This window comes from Amphiura filiformis, chromosome 6, assembly GCF_039555335.1.
Source record: "Amphiura filiformis chromosome 6, Afil_fr2py, whole genome shotgun sequence".
Lineage (NCBI taxonomy): Eukaryota > Metazoa > Echinodermata > Ophiuroidea > Amphilepidida > Amphiuridae > Amphiura > Amphiura filiformis.
The window spans coordinates 19,702,257-19,721,052 of NC_092633.1; the positions used below are offsets into that span (position 1 = coordinate 19,702,257).

An 18,796-nucleotide genomic window follows, 5' to 3' on the forward strand; every position below is an offset into this window, starting at 1 on the left:
ATACTGAACAATTCTGAATTTAGAATCTACCAGTTTATTTATCGCGAAAGCCCGAGTTAAAAATTACAGAGGGAGTACGGTGACTAAAAAGATCAGATGTGAAAATATATCAATTGTGCACAAATTAATTAAATCAGAGTTTTAAGCTTAAATGCAATAGCCAGAGTATGCACAATGGGCAAGTGGACTACGGAGAAGTCTACACTCGCACCTGTAAGATTAGTATCTTTGAAAAGAAGAGATATTGTATTCAATCTATGATTGCAGACATACACAGTTGATGAGTGCATCATCACTTCTACGGTGAATACTGTAAAGATGTCGATTATCATGTGATAAAAGGCAGCAATCCGTTTTGTCTTCCGGACAGTTTGATAAAAATTTTATTATCATTATTATTATTATTATTATTATTATTATTATTATTATTATTATTATTATTATTATTATTATTATTATTATTATTTATTATTATTATTATTATTATTATTATTATTATTATTATTATTATTATTATTATTATTATTATTATCTCAAAAAAAGTAACTAACCCTTAACTAATGGCCATTATTCAAAAACGAGCGATTGTATTACAAATCTGTAAAATGTGCTGGAAGCAGAATTTATTTCTGCACATTTTGACACCTCATTTGACTAAATATTGACGTCACATCGTACATTTAAATTGACCCAAGATTTGAAAGTTGCAGTAAATTGTATTGATTTGTATTCAGTATAATGGAAGGAAATCTGTGTAATGATATCTGAGTGTTTTTCTATTGTTGTAAGTGCAACTTTCAAATCTGGACCACACTACAATAAATTGACCGGTGCTTTATTGTTTTCTGTGCTATCGTATCAAATGAGGTGTCAAAATGCGCAGAAATAAATTCTACTTCCAACGCATTTTATAGATTTGGAATACAATAGCCTTGAATAATGGCCATTATTTAAGGGGGTATTTCCTTTTTTTTTGAGATGTTTAATTGTGTGCAGACGACATGCACTGTTATGTAGGGCAGTTTACCGACGGGATGCTTTCCTATTATAATCAGGTTAACTGATATCATTGACTCAGACTCCTAAAGCGTTTACAATAATAACTCCTTAACGTCTTTTTATAAACAATTTGTTTATTTATTCATTGCAGTGGATGACCGAACTCTATAAATGTGAGTTATGTGAACTATAGGAAATAGTGACAATTATACAGTTACAACTGGTTTTATTTACATAATTTGACTACTATGAAAATAGTCATTTCAACTTTGAAACCAAGCAAATATAATAAAAATATAATTAAATTCACGCAACAAAAATATTTGAATGTTACATTTTACCACATAAAATACACAAATCGCAACAACAATAACATTAGGTTACGTTTTATAAGAAAAATAATGTTATTTATTTTGTTTTACAAAGCTCACTCGGACTGTGCGCTAGTTCCTGATTAATTCTAAGAAATTGGGTGTTGAGTGGCTGAAATACAGTGGGGGATGGGGGATCCCCGGTAAGAGGGCGGGGTCTGGAAAATTTGAACCCCATCAATTTCTGATAGATTGGACCCTTTAGAACCAATGAAAAAAAAATCAATTTTTAGCACAAAAATCCTACGGGAGCTGTTTTCTTGACATTACAACACCACACTATATTCCCCAGATTTAATGTTTTGCACTTTTATATAATATTTACTAATGTAACTAACCCACACAATGAATAAGCTAGACACTGTGTATAGATAGAAAAAAATCTTAATTCTTAAAGGGCATTCAAGTACCGTTCAAAAATTTTACAGATTTTTTGTTATCCTCAACGAATCTCGAAGTCCGGTTAAAGTAATCCTCGTTTAACTTGGAATTGCACTCGTATATATCTTTAAAAATTAATTGGTACGAAGACAAATTTGGTGTAATTTTTAGCTGATTTTCTCATCTTGACGGCTAAGCCCTATATCAAAATCGCAAAAAAGTGGCCATTTTGCAATGTCCATGGTTTTGTGGGAAGGGAATGCCAAGATAATCATCAATAGTCTTTATTGATGTAAGTTACGTATAATTATGGCGACATTATTACCACAGTTTTTGCTAAATTTGAAAAGTTAGAAATTTATTTCAAACGAAATGATTTCTTGAGAACAACGAAAAATTTACGAGGTCATTTCGCAGATATAAACACAAACGATGGTCAACAATTAGCTCAAATCATTTGGCGGTTAAGTTTACCGAGCGTTTCAGTTAACCGAATCTGGATTTGGTTGAGTTGGCAATTAGCGAGGATTGTAACATCCCATCACATGGTTAGATGATGATTAAGGGATAGCAATTTAAATCATAGATTCATATTTACCTTAAAGCAATAATATGCGATTTACTACAGCGACGCCATCAATTTGTCTCGAATTTTTGTGAAAAACTAAGCCTGAAATGCTTTAATTAATGTAAAAATTATTCACCAACCATCTGAATACGAGATTATTGAACTCTGGTTCGGCCCGAAATTAACAGAAGACATATCTGGTAGTGAATACCAATAATACTTGGGAAAGAATAAAAATCTATTTCAGATGCAAATCGCACATTAATCGCTTTAACTGCACCTGAATACGTATGTATACATTCCTGCAATAGAACGAATCTTATATTCCCTACATTTTAATTATTTTACCTAACTTGTCATCAAAACTTGAGCTTTGAAGAATAAAACTAAATGCGCTCGTCTATCACAACCTATTACACTCTGCTTTCACACGCATGAAGGAAACTGGATTTGCGCCAAACTGCCAGTGCGAAAAACGGTGCATTTGAATCTGGTTTATGGAGAACTAGATTTAGATGCACACGTGAGGAAAGCTCCAATATTAGTGACAGCTAAATTTTCTTGCATTTGTTGCGTCAACACCTTGTCTTATTATGCAATCCAGTATTTTTGTTATTGTATGAATTGGCGGTGTTTTGGGAGCTACGTGTTCAGTTTCGATACCAATTATTTCAACAATCATATAATTTATTCTAGCAACCAGATGACTCATACAACAGCTCATTTATATCAATGCGCGTATCCATTAGTTGGTTTGGACCAATCAGGTCGTATTAATGACGTCTAAAACTACGTCATAAGTACATGTTCCGCTTATGCAAGAAAGTATAATTGTCCCTTTTGGAGTACTTACATGTGCAGTTTCCTTGAAAGGGGACGGGCGAAACCAAACAAACACTTTTATTACACAGTCTTACATATTTGTCCCTAACATTCCCGATTAATTAAGACATTATCTCGACAGAACGGCGAAAATAGTAAATCAATGAATTATACAAAACAAAATATCCAATTGATTAAATATTCTTACGAGTCACAAACAATTTACTCAGTTTTAACTTATTCCCTTTCTTACAATGATTTTAGTCCTCGCTGTCCAAAATCGGACCGTAAAATGACCACAATGCATGCACACTGATATGAGTATACATTACAAAGTCAAACACTGATTGATCAATTTGCCATCCACCTTTACAGCAGTATGTCCATTGAAACCTATTGGAGATCGCGGTATGAAGTCAAACCCATCATATTTGTTGAGTGAAAGTCAAATATGTAATATAGCTAAGTGTAAATATGTGTTGGAGCGTCTAGCAAGTGTAATTTTCAATCTCGGGATGAAGTCCGTGGTGCCAGTTTTTATAGGATATTTGCTTGGCTGGGTGTATAATAGTCCATTTGCAGTAATTGCAGTATGTTGGCATTGAAAATTTCTTGATCAGCAAGTCAATCAGAAAAAAAAATCCATTCTGTACGCTATTAACGATTTATCAACAAAAAAGAGAAAGAAAAAAAAGGAGAATTTCCATTTCCAAAGTGATTATCCGGCTCTGGTTTTGTGTTGAAATAATCCATCCGAAACTGGACACAAACTTCGATCTAAAGGACCAACTTGCATATCCGGTTACCTAAAAATAAACAAAGGTAAAAAACAGAAAAAAATATATGTCAGTAAATTTATACACTGCCTCAAGCACAAGATAATCAGCAATATTTCACTGGTAACATTGATGCAATTTGCAGTTTTGGCTTGCCAAAACATTCTTACGCTCTCCCCCAATTTTACCCTCGTAAGGGCTCTTATATATAATTATTCACAGTCTCTCATGTTTATAGAAATGGTATGGAAAAAAAATAATGGAATTATTTTATTTCAACTTCAAATTATAGAGATATCAGCTAACAACAAAAAATATCTCCAGGTCACTCAAAATGACCCAACTGTATGTAATAATGGCTACCTTTAAAAAACATGGTGAAATGACACAATGAGTCAACTAGTGAAACGTCAAAGTTGGTTTTATATTTATTTAAACACGATAATCAAAATAAACCAAAAACCCCGAAAAAGGGTTTGGAACACTTTGATACGGGTACTTCAAATATGCGCCCATAATCCCCAGTCAATGTTGCCAGTTGTTTCTTTGGTCCCCTAGAGACACCCAACGTTGATTGGTGGGGCAGAAACCCGGGCAGAAAGTAGTAGGGAAGGCTTCATACTTCACACCAAAGAAAGCGACATTTTAGTATGTCAAGTATAACGGAAATACGGTTTCAAACAGTCCTACTTTTACACAAGTGTGCAACTACTTTTGTCCGGGGTTGTAGGGGCCATGCTTAGACTTGTGGTTAGATTTGATTGATAAACAAGTATGATTGACAGTGTGTTTTAGAGAACGAAATCCCTGGGTAAAGTTCTGCTTAAAAGTGAAAGTCCATAGTCGATTTTTAACTCGTAATAAACTGGCAGATTCTAAAATTGGAATTGTTCAGTATTGAAGTGCCATTATAGTTATGCCATTATGATATGTTGCATTCAATAATATAAGCCTACGTATACTTTACTTTTACTGTCACAAATATAATTATATAAACTTTTTCATAACCATTTTATACTTGTATTTTGATGTAATAAATATCATTATAATTTCGAGTTCAACTGAATACGTTCATCATGATTAATAACGTAAACCCCTGTACTAAACGGGACAAGTGATCAGAATCATTGTATTTCAAGGACAACAAGTCCGAAACCAACAAACATTTGAACAAACAAATTAGATATAAAATCTAAGAGACAAAAGTTTCGAGCAGTTGCTACCGGTATTCTTCCTCAGGGACTTAATAACCGAACAAATTATCTAATAAAAATGTTATAAATGATTATAAATATCCACTTACAGAAAGTATGCAAGATATTTTATATAAACACCTCTTCCGATCAACAACGAGTACAATATTATAGTTTACAATCGTAACTATGTTAAGGTGGTAGTGGTACTACATCCCCTGATAATTTTTGTATTTTTCTCACAAAATAACTACACACTGCTAACAAAAGTTATGTATATTATAGGGGCAAGGAATCCAATTACTTCACTGAAATTTCAATTATTCAAGACAAGTGGTGCATTATATATGTTAAGAAATGAGGTACATTCTAGCGGTACCTCTTTTTTTTAATCATAAATAACATACCACTTGTCTTGAGTTACTGACATTCCAGTGTAGTAACTGGATTCCTTGCCCCTATAATATACATAACTTTTGTTACTAGTGTGTTATTATTTTTTGAGAAAAATGCAAAAATAGTCACAAATTTATCAAGGGGTGTAGTACCACCTTAAATGTGCAGAGTGCAATTTACAAAAACATACCACATTATATAGCACATTATACTGAGACTATTGTTTTGCTATCCCATATGAGTCGAATGCAAAATTCAATTCTCAACGTTATCTATAGAGAAAACACGTTTCTGTTCGTATTAATTTGTTGAATTCCTTCACAAGCTAAAGTGAGAAATCAGTGCACGCAATTCAAGTTCACATAATGTAACGAGCTGTCATACTTGATATCCGTATAATTACGGTAACGAGCGAGATGTTAAGGAAATGGAGGTGTTACCAGAAGCAGTAAGTCACAATGTGTTTACATTACAGCTAAAGGGTTTAAATTTTGACTTAATGTCCTTATGTATTGAGTATGCACCTCTCAAGGTACATTTTGTTTTACATTAAACTAATTTTAGCCAGAGGAAAGACCTCAACTGAAGTGTGATCTTCTATTAATTCGTGTGTTCTTCCTAGACAAGAGAAGTGATTTCTTAAACTTAAAAAAAAAATTGTGTAAGTGATGTTCAATTACGTAAGGACGTCCCGGAAGGACGTGTGTGATTGAAATGTTTTATTACAGTAAAAGCCCAAATAAAGCACAAATGGTACACTTGTTTGACAACTCTTCAGTAATTAATAACCACTAGAAAAAGTCTTAAAGTAAAATATCTTTGAAATAAAATCAATTGTGGATGTTTTTATCTTCATACTGGTGTGGGCATGTGTTTAAGAATGTGGGTTTGTGGGTGGACTCGACTGTGTGATTGTCGGTGGAGGAATGTGTGGGTTCATGTATGTTGAAGCTGTATGTGTGTTATTTTTAAGCATATTTTAAAATCCAAAGTGAAATTTCAGTGAGTAATTGGCAACAACTGATTGGCAACAAGAACTGTCTTTAAAAAAGACAACGCCATAGATAAAGATCATGTTTCATAATTTTGCATTGACAAGTACTTGGAATGCTAGTAATTCTTTGTGTGGCACAACCAATAGGGTGGGAAATGTCGGCATTTGTTAGTAAATACTACCAATGACAAACTAGGGAATGCTCAAGAATTTTCATGTTGAAAGTTGAATTGAAAAATGTTTTCTTAAAGGTCCATTCAGTGACTTGCTCATCCGGACAATCGTAAAAATGATCAAAATTCAGATTTTGGTACCTTTGCCATTGTCATAGATGTGCTAACATGGCCTGCTACCTGGCCTTCACTTTTAGGCAATTTATAAACAATTTAAATTCTTTTGCAATTTCGCTGGGATCACTGCAAGGGCCTTTAATAGCCCAAATAGGTCTATATAACAAAGGGCTCAATGGAAAAATCACATCCACGAAGTTCACGACAATACAACAATCTATATTCAGACGACCTTAAGAAATAAGAATATCTGCTGACAGTCTGACAATCTATACTCAATTCACCTTGGATGACTTTGACCTTACCTTCAACTTTGTTGCGGCTACACCCATCATGTTCATAACAATCTAATAACTACAACTTTCTGTCAACTCTCTCATTCATAATTTCTGTTTTTTTGCCTTTTCCGTCTTTTACCATTTACCAATATTACACTACAATTTTTTTAATCTAAATGGCTAAAATTGAAAAAATATGACTCTTCCAATCCCTTAAAATCTGGCATTTTATTCAAAATATATTTATTCGCATGGCATAGTTTACTGTTAGTTACAAACACATTATAATCAAAAAGACTGCATGATTACTCGATCCAATCTTTCATTTTCTGAATGAATTGAATTGTCAAATATTAAAGGTCCTGAAAACTTTATTTGTGAACGGATTTTCGTCGATGACAAAACAAAATTTATGTTTAATATATTAATTATTTTATTGAAAGTATTTCCCTTCAATTCCATCCATAAATAATCACATGGTATTATTTGTTTACAAAATAAGCGGTTATCAATCGCGATGCATTGAGACAAAAGATGCCAATTCTCAACAAGGACAACTAATTTTAACATCGCATTCTAATATATCATAAGTACTTTCACTTCTGTTGGCCTTCGTTTGGGCAAAATCATAATTGTAATGGTTCAATTATAGCTCAATACCTTTCGGTTATCATGGTTATATTTATTTGTTCTTATAAACAACATAATAAACAATGATCGAGCTTGCGTCATATCAGGGATGTTGTTCATGATCTGTATTTTATTATTAAGTATTATGCAAGATATTTTATATAATCACCTCTACCAATCAACAACGAGTACAATATCATACAATCGTAACTATGTTAAGGGATCTGGAATGAGCGTTTCGACAGTATTTTTGTGGGACATGAGAGCACATCAGACATATCGAATTGCATTCTGAATACGAAGAATGTCTTTCTGATATCAAATAATTTTCATTTTTGAAATTCACAATATAATACAAATTTTATGACAAATTTTTAAAATTTGATATTTTTCACATTTTAGATTATAAATCTAATGATATATTCTTAAAGTGTATGTAGCTGGGAGGAAAAGCCGACGATCAATTGAAAATTTAGACCTTTCATATTGAAGATATTGATTATTTCCCAAAAAGACCTATTTTTTTGTGGTGTTTTGGGAAAAAAAAATCCATATCTTCAATACGAAAGGTCAAAATTTTCAATTGATCGTTGGCTTTTCATCCCACCTACATACACTTTAAGTGTAAATCATCAGATTTATAAAGTTTACTTCGAGTATTGTTAAATATCAAAAATATTAATTTTTAATCATTTGCCATAAAATGTGCATTACATTGCAAATTTCAAAAAATCAAAATTATTTGATATCAGACTTCTTCGTATTCAGAATGCAATTCGATATGTCTGATGTGCTCTAATGTCCCACAATAAATACTGTCCAAACGTTCATACCCCATCCCTTAATGTATAGGGTGCAATTTACAAAAATATATCACATTATATAACACATTATACCGAAACTATTGTTTTGCTATCCCATATGAGTCGAATACAAAATTCAATTCTCAACGTTATCTATAGAGAAAACACGTTTCTGTTCGTATTAATTTGTTGAATTCCTTCACAAAGCTGAATTGAGAAATCAGTGCACGCAATTCAAGTTCACATAATGTAACGAGCTGTCATACTTGATATCCGTATAATTACGGTAACGAGCGAGATGTTAAGGAAATTGAGGTGTTACCAGAAGCAGTAAGTCACAATGTGTTTACATTACAGATAAAGGGTTTAAGTGATTCCAATTTTGACTTAATGTTTTTATGTATGGAGTATGCAATTCTCAAGGTACATTTTGTTATACATTAAACAACGTGAAACTAATTTTAGCCAGAGGAAAGATCTCAACTGAAGCGTGATCTTCTATTAATTCGTGTGTTCTTTCTAATGTAGAGACAAGAAACGTGATTTCCTAAACTTTAAAAAAAACTTCTACTATAGTTAGTGATGCTCAATTACGTAAGGACGAATGTGATTGAAATGTTTTATTTTAGTACTAAAAGCCCAAATAAAGCACAAATGGTACACTTGTTGGAAAACTCTTCAGTAGTTCATTATCACTAGAAGTCTAAAAGGAAAATATCTTTGAAATAAAACCAATTGTGGATGTAATTTATCTTCATGCGTGTGGGGGATGTGTTTAAGGATGTGGTTTTGTGGTGGTGGGGCATGTTTACGTATGTGGTGGTGCCTGGGTTAAGGGTAGACGAGGTATTGTTGGTCGAAGCAGCCAAAAATCGATTGTCATTATCTAAATCAATATATTATTGAAAAACAACACTTTGATGTTTAGCAAAAGTTCATTCTACAAATCATATAATTTGAAAATTTGTTGTTTTTGCTTCAGCCCTCTTTACAACATAACTCAAGAACTACAGGACCTACAAAAGTTTATCTGTGATATTTGAATTCTTCTACACACTCGCTATGAAATGATCAATGCAATTTTTGCCAAAGCTCACTACCATTCGCAAGATACAGTGAACTACCAAATCGTAACAGTTTAAAATAGTTGCTAACCTTAATATATTTGTTTTGCTCGACTGTGTGATTGTGGGTGGGAAGGTGTGGGTTCGTGTATGTTGAAGCTGTATGTGTGTTATTTTTAAGCATGTTATACAATTCAAAAGTGACATTTCAGTGAGTACTGAAATAACGCTGAGATTGATTGGCAAAAATCAATCGAGATGCATTGAGAAAAAAATGCCAATTGTCATCAAGGACCACTAATTTTACCATCGCATTCCACCATACTATAAGTACTTTCACTCCTGTTGGCCTTCGTTTGGGCAAAATCATAATTGTAATGTTTCAATTATAACTAAATACCTTTCGGTTATCATGGTTATTTATATTTATATTTATCTGTTCTCATAAACAACATAATAAACAATCGAGCTTGCGGCATATCAGTTGCATATATGTTACTATGATGTTGTTCATGATCTGTATTTTATTATTTTCCATTTAATTATACATTTTCAGCAGGACGGTTCAAACTATAAGGAAAGACTACGAGCTATTGTGGTTTAGGGGGCGGGTAAATGGGATGGCTGAGTCTGTGAGTGGGGTACGTAGGGGTCGGTGTGTGCTTGGGTATGATATTATATCACAAAATCGTATATGCACATTTCGACATCTCTTTAGAACTACTGCGACCTTTAATGGGTAAAGGTCAACTTTTAAAAACGACAAATTGGCGAAAAGATTGCAACAAAAAGATATAACACATTCATGACATTGTCTTTAGCAATCGTTTATTAGTGGAGCAGAATGTTTTTGTTTAAATTTTCTTCCATGTAGCGCTCACAAATTTTGGTTCAGTTGTTTTGTTTCAGTTTCTTTAGTTCTTTTGCTTCCTTCAGAACTACTTTACAGTGCAACGTCTGATCTGTCTTCGTTCAATCTGGTTCCACTGTCTGATAAGAATGTGGCACAAACCTACCAAAGTAGTCGGGCTCTTATCCACCCTGTTCAGGATGTCCCACAAGTTCTCAAATGGTTAAGATCTGGATTCCTTGAAGGCCAATTGTGAAGGCAGTGGAACCAGGTGAATAAGGACAGATCAGACGTTTAGTAAAGCGCAAGTAACGTCACTGTACAGAATTTGCGAACAATAATGGTGGCCTGAACAAAGAACTAAAGAAACCTTTAAGGGGGAACTACACCCTTGCCCAATTGTGTGCCTATTTTTGCATTTTTCTCAAAAATTATAGCGCATTGGGGACAAGTAAGATATGTATATTATAGGGGCAAGGACTACACCTACTGTACTGGAAATCTTATTTCAGCACAGACAACAGCTGTGGAGTTACAGTCAAAAATGAGGGAAACCCAATATTTGATCAATAAATCGATAACTACTTGCTTTGAGTTGCTGAATGTTCAGTACAGTAGTTGTAGTCCTTGCCCCTATAATATACATATCTTACTTGTCAGCAATGTGCTATAATTTTGAGAAAAATGCAAAAATAGGCACAAAATTGGCCACGGGTGTAGTACCCCCTTAACAGAATAACAGAAAAAAATATATAGTTGTGAAAAGTACAGTGAAGACGAATTGAAACTGAAACATACTACTTCAAAACAGATGGACAGAAATGAAGAAAAATATTTTTTTGTTATTAAGCTCGTTGTGTAAGCCAGTTTGTCATTGTAAAACTGCAACCTCCACCCATTTCAATGATTGTAACTGCGCAATCTACCAAAAAGGTGTCAATAGTGCACTTCGCAGAATAACATATTGCATAGGCCTAATTATGATAATTTCAAACATAATTTACCCAGTTATTGTTTAGTCTTGAATTTACGGGCTCTTTTTTTTTAAGTGTAAAGATATTTTTTGTGCGCAGTATACTTAAGGCTGGCTCAAAACGATCGTATTTGATAACCGTTCATAAAGACATCACAGTGTCAACAAGAGTAACTAATTTTAACAGCATTCTTACATATCAAAAGTATTTTCGCTCCTCTTGGCGCAAAGTTATAATTGTAATGTTTCAATTAAAACTCAATACCTTTCGGGTAGCATGGATATTTATATTTACTTTATTCTTATTAACCACTTATAAATAAACAATCGCGCTTGCGTCAGAAACTTGCCTATATGATGACGTTGATCATTATCTATTTCAGCATTTTTCAGCAGGATGGTTCAGACTAAGGGAAGACTATGGACACTTGTGATTTAAGGGGCGGGTAAATGGGGTGGGTGGCTGAGTCTGTGAGGTACGTATGTGTGGGTGTGTGCTTGGGTAAATGTATGATTTTATATAACAAAATCGTATTACGCACATTTTGACATCTTTTTGGATCTACTACGACCTCTATAAGCATGGGCGAAGGTCGAATTGAAAAAAAAAAGACAAACATGACGAAAAATTGCAGCAAGCAGAACAACAAAAAGACATGACACATTTCATTTACACTGTTCTGGGGTGTACATTTTAAAAATGAGTTTTGAAGATCAGCAACGACACCACTTACATTATCCGATGTTAAATATACATGCAAAAATTGGGTAAAAATGGGCGTTTTTATATTACTGGTCTACAACTGGTCTTTACAACTAGTTTTATTGAGATTGAGAGTGTGTCAGTTGAGGGCGCTATAACCTCCATTTTTAGTTACAGAAGGCCTTTTTTAAATGACCGTTGCTTTTTATCTGAAATTTCCTGGGTATGTAGACTGAACATGTAGAAATATAATGAAGTAGCCTACCGGCTCTTCGAAAAAAAATAATAATGAAACCCAGGTGAATTCACCAATCGTTATATTGAAACAATAATGTTTTTATCATGTAGCATTCACAAATTTGATTCAGTTGGTTTGTTTCAGTTTTCTTCAGTTCTTTTGATTTCTTCCGTATTTTGTGTGGCCACCATTACTATTCATAACTACCTTACAGTGCAACGACGTCGCATGCTCCACACTAAGCGTCTTTGATATGTCTTTGTTCAATCTGCTTCAATTTCCTAAGGAGAATGCATTTGTAAACAATAATGGTATAGTGTAGTGAAGACAAATTCGAACAGAACATAATTCGGTCCATACACGTTCAATTTTTTGATCAATATTAAAGACCCTTTGTACAAGACTGGATTCAAAATCTACCACTGTACACGCACAATGGCAGATTTTGTATCCACTCCTGCATTTAGGATTCGCAGTATTGACCAATAACATTTAATTGGTATGGGCCGCATAAAGCTTGTAATCTTTTCTCTTTGTATAGACTTGTTTGTGATTTTAAAATGAGACCTCTCACCATTAATTTTAGTTTTACATTTAAATGATCATGATGATTGTAACTTGTAGAGGTCGCAATAGATCCAAAGAGGTATCAATATGTGTATTATTGCTAACATAAATTTAGCCCATTTTCATTGTTTAGTTTAAAATTTAGTGGCTCTTTTTTAATAAGTGTAAAGAGACTTTTATGCGCAGTGGCAACTCTTGTTCAGTTAAAGACATCGCAGCGTCAACAAAACAGTTATTGTGATATTAAGTTTAGGGCATATTATGGCAAGAAGTGAAAAGAAATGATAATCTCAGTAACTTAGAACAAAAATCTACTCTCCATGTGAATGTTTTGCGACAGGCTGTCAGTTAGTAACGCGTAACACAAATGTATAAACAGTGCATTCAAAGGAACCTTCATACATGTATAGGGAAATATTTGATAAGCTTCGAAATGCTGGATGTAGCATACAGAATTAGGCTATACATTAAAAGGTCTCATAAAAGAGGCAAGCAGATGCCTCGTATGGAATTGTTTCATTAGGTAACTTTACCCAACAAAAGAAACGAAAGAAACAAAAGTTACAAAGGCTTGTTTCTTAACGGGATAATCTTGCATTTTTTGTGTGGGTAAATGTTTGAGTGAATGAATTCGTAAGAATATGTATCTGTGAGTAGAATTCTGATGGTAAAACCACGCAGTGTAAGGACGTGTAAGTTTAAAAGGAGAACTCGTATGGCATATGATTCTTAGAACAAAAGCGGGTTGTTTCTTAATAAGAAAAGTTGCATCAGCTTTGTTAAAATACCTATATAATGTGTTTGATATTTGTGAAGATGTGTAGATTCGTATTCTGAGGCATGGTAAATCAGTTATAATTTGTTTCACCAGGATTTGGAGTGATATGTATTTTTGTATGTACAGGTGTTATTATTGATTGAGGGCTCAATGACTCACGCTATGCAGTGGTTTGATTGTACGAGTATTATGGAATTTGAAGCAATGAGAAGTTGGAAAGTGTTCGTTAGGATAGGATTCGTATAACAAGAGCCTGAATGTTATTCCATGAGATAAGCTGTAAATTGTTTCTGTTCATCTTGGGGTGTAGGGAGTGTGATTTGTTATATGAGGTGGATATGTGCGAGTGTGGATATGGTAAAGTTGATATACGTTATTGTAATTTAGAAAAACATAAATTACCCTAAACTACTTGAAGCATGGAGGTCCGGCGTATGGAATTGGAAAGTTTTCGTTACCTTAGTGTTTGCACTTGCAGATCAAGCATTTCAGAAAAGAATATTTTCTTACCAAGATTGATGCCTAAAATGTTGCGTGTTTATGTGCATGAGGGGGTGGGTGCGTGTGTTAGATGCTTACGTGGGTATAGTAAACGTCATTGTTAGTGTATTTGCTGTGTAAACTTGTTACCCTACGTCACTAATTTGGTCATCCTGATTAACGTTACACAGATCACTTAATTATAGGATCTATGAATGTTTATGTATCTCACCTTATTAACGTAAAGTGAAAGAAACAATTGATTTAATTTTTCGATCACCATCATCACTATAAAGAAAAATCCACTTAAAGTGAAAAAATTGAGTACCAGTATCAAGTCAACTTTCTGGTACTGGCTATCTTTACCAGTCATTCACACAAATTACAAAATGATCATGATAATCTTAGGAACACGTAAATAAGATAATTTTAATTATTCATGTCACTTGTGCTAATTAAATAAACAACTACCATATAGATTTCACATACAACCCCAAATTTTACTCACTAATTTGACAGTTTCGCTTTTCATGGTCGAAAAGCGTCATTAGAATATTGATTGATGATCAATTCTTCCTGTTGGACGAATCCCGATTACAGATGGTGTAGAATTGTCACTCAAAATGTGACTTAGATGGTGGGCCCGTCGTCCCTAGTCATGTCGTTAGGTCCTCTTCTACGAATCCAAATTGATTCATTGATACCCACATAAGTGAAGTTACAATTGGTACAAGGTATCTCATAGACGCAATCCACTGTGGACGAAATCCGGGGTGGACCAGAAGTTTGCGGAGGCTAGTGTTTGGCTTTTTGGCTGTGGCTATGCCATGCTTTCTGAATATCCTATTGGCTTTTTCCATTTGATGGAATTCTATCAAAAAGAGTCCTGATCAAGTTTTCTATATACAAGTAATTTCACTGACCCGTCCGGCTTGCGAACAATTAACGTGACCAAATACGATATGGTACCCTCTTGCTTTTTTCTCACCGTCTAGCTGTGGTCGGGATTCGTCCAACCGGAAGAAGTGATCATCAATCAATATTCTCATGATGCTTTTCGACCATGGAAAACTGTCAAACTATTGAGTACAATATTGTTTTATTTTGAAGAATCTTCGTAATTGTTTATCTCAAACCTGATGAATCTATCCAGTGATGTTTTTACCTTGTCTTTTTGGTAATGTTCTTTCTAAAATGTGTACGCTCGTACATTTATCTAAAATACTCAGAAAAACTTGTTTGTTGGATGAAGACAGCAATTACAAATTTGTCATTTAAAGAACAGTTGGCATACGAGCATCTCTAAAAGAAATTAATCGCGTTTGAAAACATTTTTATCATATAAGTTGGCATGAAACGTAGAGAACCGTATTAACACACGATATCCCCCTCATGCATGTTTTATTGAACTATTGTAGAATATTACGGATTTTGTAGTCGGCGAGCAGGACATTTCAAAGTATCATCTAACAATACCTACCTTTAAATACCTATTGTTTTGATTGATCTTACTCGGAAAGAAAAGTTCTTACAAATTCAATAAGGAAGTTTCTGATATTTTTTTTGTTTGTGTCAAACTGGTTACATTTTATCCTGAATTACTATCGGATAGCAACGTTTGCACAGTAGGTTTGTGAAACATGAGAGCACATGAAATTGCATTCTGAATACGGGGAATGTCCTTCTGATATCAATTTTTATTTTAATTCGCGATGTAATACAAATTTTATGGCAAATTATTTAAAATTGATATTGTTGACATTTAACAGTCCTCGATGTAAACTTTATAGCTGAAAGAAAAGCCGTCCATCATATACAAATTTTGACCATTCCTATTGAAGATAAACATTTTCCCCAAAAGCGCATATCATTAGATTTTAAAGTTTACTTCGAGGGCCGTTAAATCTCAAAAATATCAATTTTTAATAATTTACCATAAATTTTGTTATTTGATATCAGAAGGTTATTCCTCGTATTCAGAATGCAATTTGGTGTGTCTCTCAGGTTCCACAAAAATAATGTGCAAACATTGCAATCCGAATTCTTAATACAATCTTTGAATTAATAATAATTTAGTTCGCATACTGCCAAAATTGATCAATGATATCCAAGTGACCCAGACATTTGGACATTATGCAAACCATAAACCTTGTGTAAGTATTTAAGTAAAATAAAAAATTCTCACCTGGCAAATGTAAGTTTATCAATACTGTACAGGCTACTTTCTACGTTGTTCTTCCTCCGGCCATAGTGCTCTCTGCATACCAGCATCCTCAGCCGATCGTTTACCAAAAAGGCCTCCGGTTCTAAATACGTGTTGACCCGATGACTTAGTGCGTACCCTTCCTAAAGTAGCCGCCGCCGCATTTCTTTTATCCATGGCAGATTCTACTCTGTCGTGCAAATCTTGCAGCATTTCGTTGTATGTCCTTCTTGTAAGTTGATCATTTCGTTTACCAAATAAACCACCTGTTTGTTGGTTTGGATTCCATTGCTTCTTTGAGTACTGGCTACTGCTATCTGCATTGTCTGCATCACTATCCTCGCCACCACTCATATATTCCTCCAGCCAATCTGAACGCTTTCCGAATAACCCATTTTGGTGCCCTTGGTTCCACCCGCTTCGTTTACCAAAAAGCCCTGCTGAAAATACTTGATTTCTCCTTCGTTTAATGTATTGCAAAGGCACATTTTCCCACGATAAGTCAGGGGATACTAGAGGATTCAGAAATGCTGCATCTTTTTTCTCAATCCAGTCGATATCAAGTTCAGGATACTGCGTGTCGTCGTCAAAGTCTGTAATTTCCTTTAGAGCACCGGTATTTTCAGCTGATACTTGCGCCTGTCCATTGCAGAATAATACCCCACAAATAAGCAGCGCTACGGCTGGCAGCTTTTTCGTCCAGTCTATCGAAGCCATCCCTATAAGGACCGTAAGTAAGCCCAACAAAAATACTAACGATTTTCTTCTTCTTTAACAACAACCAGTCAGATAAAAAAAAAACCGATACACTTATAAAACAATGTATGCGTGTATTAAATTCACTCAACCACTGATACACACATTTATCGTGCAGCGCTTATATCGTATACTTTTTACGGAATGAATCAACGGTCTTTTCGTTTAACGAGCACCAATATAAAATTTATCACTTAAAATTGATGAAGTCTTTCCATTTCAAAACGTTGTCAGTGGCTGAAACTGATATGACGTCACGGCTGCGTTTACCAATGGTGTCGTGGTGTTGTCTCTTTTCATCTATACGTGTACTTCACCGTCAGAAACCCACGGAAAATATTTGTACGACAAGATATCACAGGTTAATAGCAACATTTTGAACACGTTTGCCTTTTAACAAAAGTGATAGCAGTCTTGAGCATTGTTCAAAAATGCGCATTTAGGCGTGTAAGCTAGACGTAAAACACTCGACTTGAGATTTGTTATCCGGCCAAAAACCTGGATTTTATTGTTTAGCGGCAAAATATATTCTTTAAAATGGTTTACAATTAGGATTTCTAATGTTTGAAAACGTGGTTTTTCACCACTGTAACAATATCATGTTGCGACAATTTTGAATGTTCTTTTAAGATTGCCGGGTGAAAATCGTTGTTTGTCGTCTGCTGTAAGAGAGCCATGGCAAGTAGTCAAAGTGTGGAATATTTTAAATATCTACAAATAAGCACCCGTCTTATCTATGTTATGTGCCTTTTAAATTTTAAACATTTTATTAATCTACGATGGTATTATATATGATTATTCTATGCATTCAATAGCAGTAGAAAAGTAAATCAAAATTTGGGATTATGGATAGAGATTTTGGAAAGGTTGTGATGAGAGTTTTAATAATTGTTTTCTTTGCTATAGATAATTGTCCTTTTGGCGGTACAACATTAGTACTTTAAATATCTTGTTTTTATCCGCCTTAGATGGTACAACATTAGCACTATATTTTTCTTGTTTTTATCCGATTATGGTTTCAATCGTAAGTCATACATTTTCTCATAAAATGGCATGCTGTAGTCAATGCATTCTAGTATATCTTCTGGCAAACCATCACGGATTGGCATCTTTTTCGGTGGATGGTATCGCGTACTCTTCAGCGCTGCATCGTAGTAACCACCGGTCTCCAGGAGATTGCCAACCAGAATCTCTTTGCATCCTATCCACGACTTAATTACATCTAACCCAGATGGCCATTCTAACATCTCTTCTTGGAATGGAATACCAAGCAGCTCGCAGTATTGACGCATAATGGAAGCTGGATTCGACAACAAATCATCTGCGTCAATGATGATCGGAGGATCCGACTCATCACAATTTTCCTGAACATACAACATCAATTCGTATTCCTCCTGGAATGCGTAACCTCTAGGAAACATCATAGGTGGCAAGTCACACAGGCGAAATTCTTTCACACCAAATCCATTCAATGCCGCGGCAAGGAGCTTCCTATATGATGGAAACATTCGATGTGGGTTACGAATAATAAAGGTGTGTCGATATCCCTCTGGTAGCATACCATACTTGCCGTCAAGTGCGTACGCCATATCTTTGCAAAACACAAGCTCCTTGTCAGGATAATCGGCGTCTAGTTTACTCTTCACATAATTATACGAACATACGCCAGCATCAAACGCCAGT

At 34.4% G+C, this 18,796-nt stretch overlaps 2 protein-coding genes across 3 annotated transcripts in view; one reads left to right on the top strand and one right to left on the bottom strand.

Annotated features, from left to right (window-relative positions):
* Positions 1-18,796, top strand: part of LOC140155123 (UPF0390 protein zgc136864-like) — a 166,993-nt gene that overhangs the window by 27,833 nt on the left and 120,364 nt on the right. The gene's annotated exons all lie outside the window — the stretch shown is intronic.
* Positions 1,322-17,281, bottom strand: LOC140155118 (uncharacterized). Its single transcript, XM_072177826.1, has 2 exons — positions 16,340-17,281; positions 1,322-3,947 (listed from the first exon to the last, which is right to left on the bottom strand). Exon 1 carries the CDS (start codon positions 17,072-17,074, stop codon positions 16,373-16,375), a length of 702 nt encoding a protein of 233 aa, XP_072033927.1. The 5' UTR covers positions 17,075-17,281; the 3' UTR covers positions 1,322-3,947; positions 16,340-16,372.

What these genes read in the sequence shown, in the direction of transcription:
- LOC140155118 (XM_072177826.1), bottom strand. Translation starts at nt 17,074, where the DNA reads ATGGCTTCGATAGACTGGACGAAAAAGCTGCCAGCCGTAGCGCTGCTT.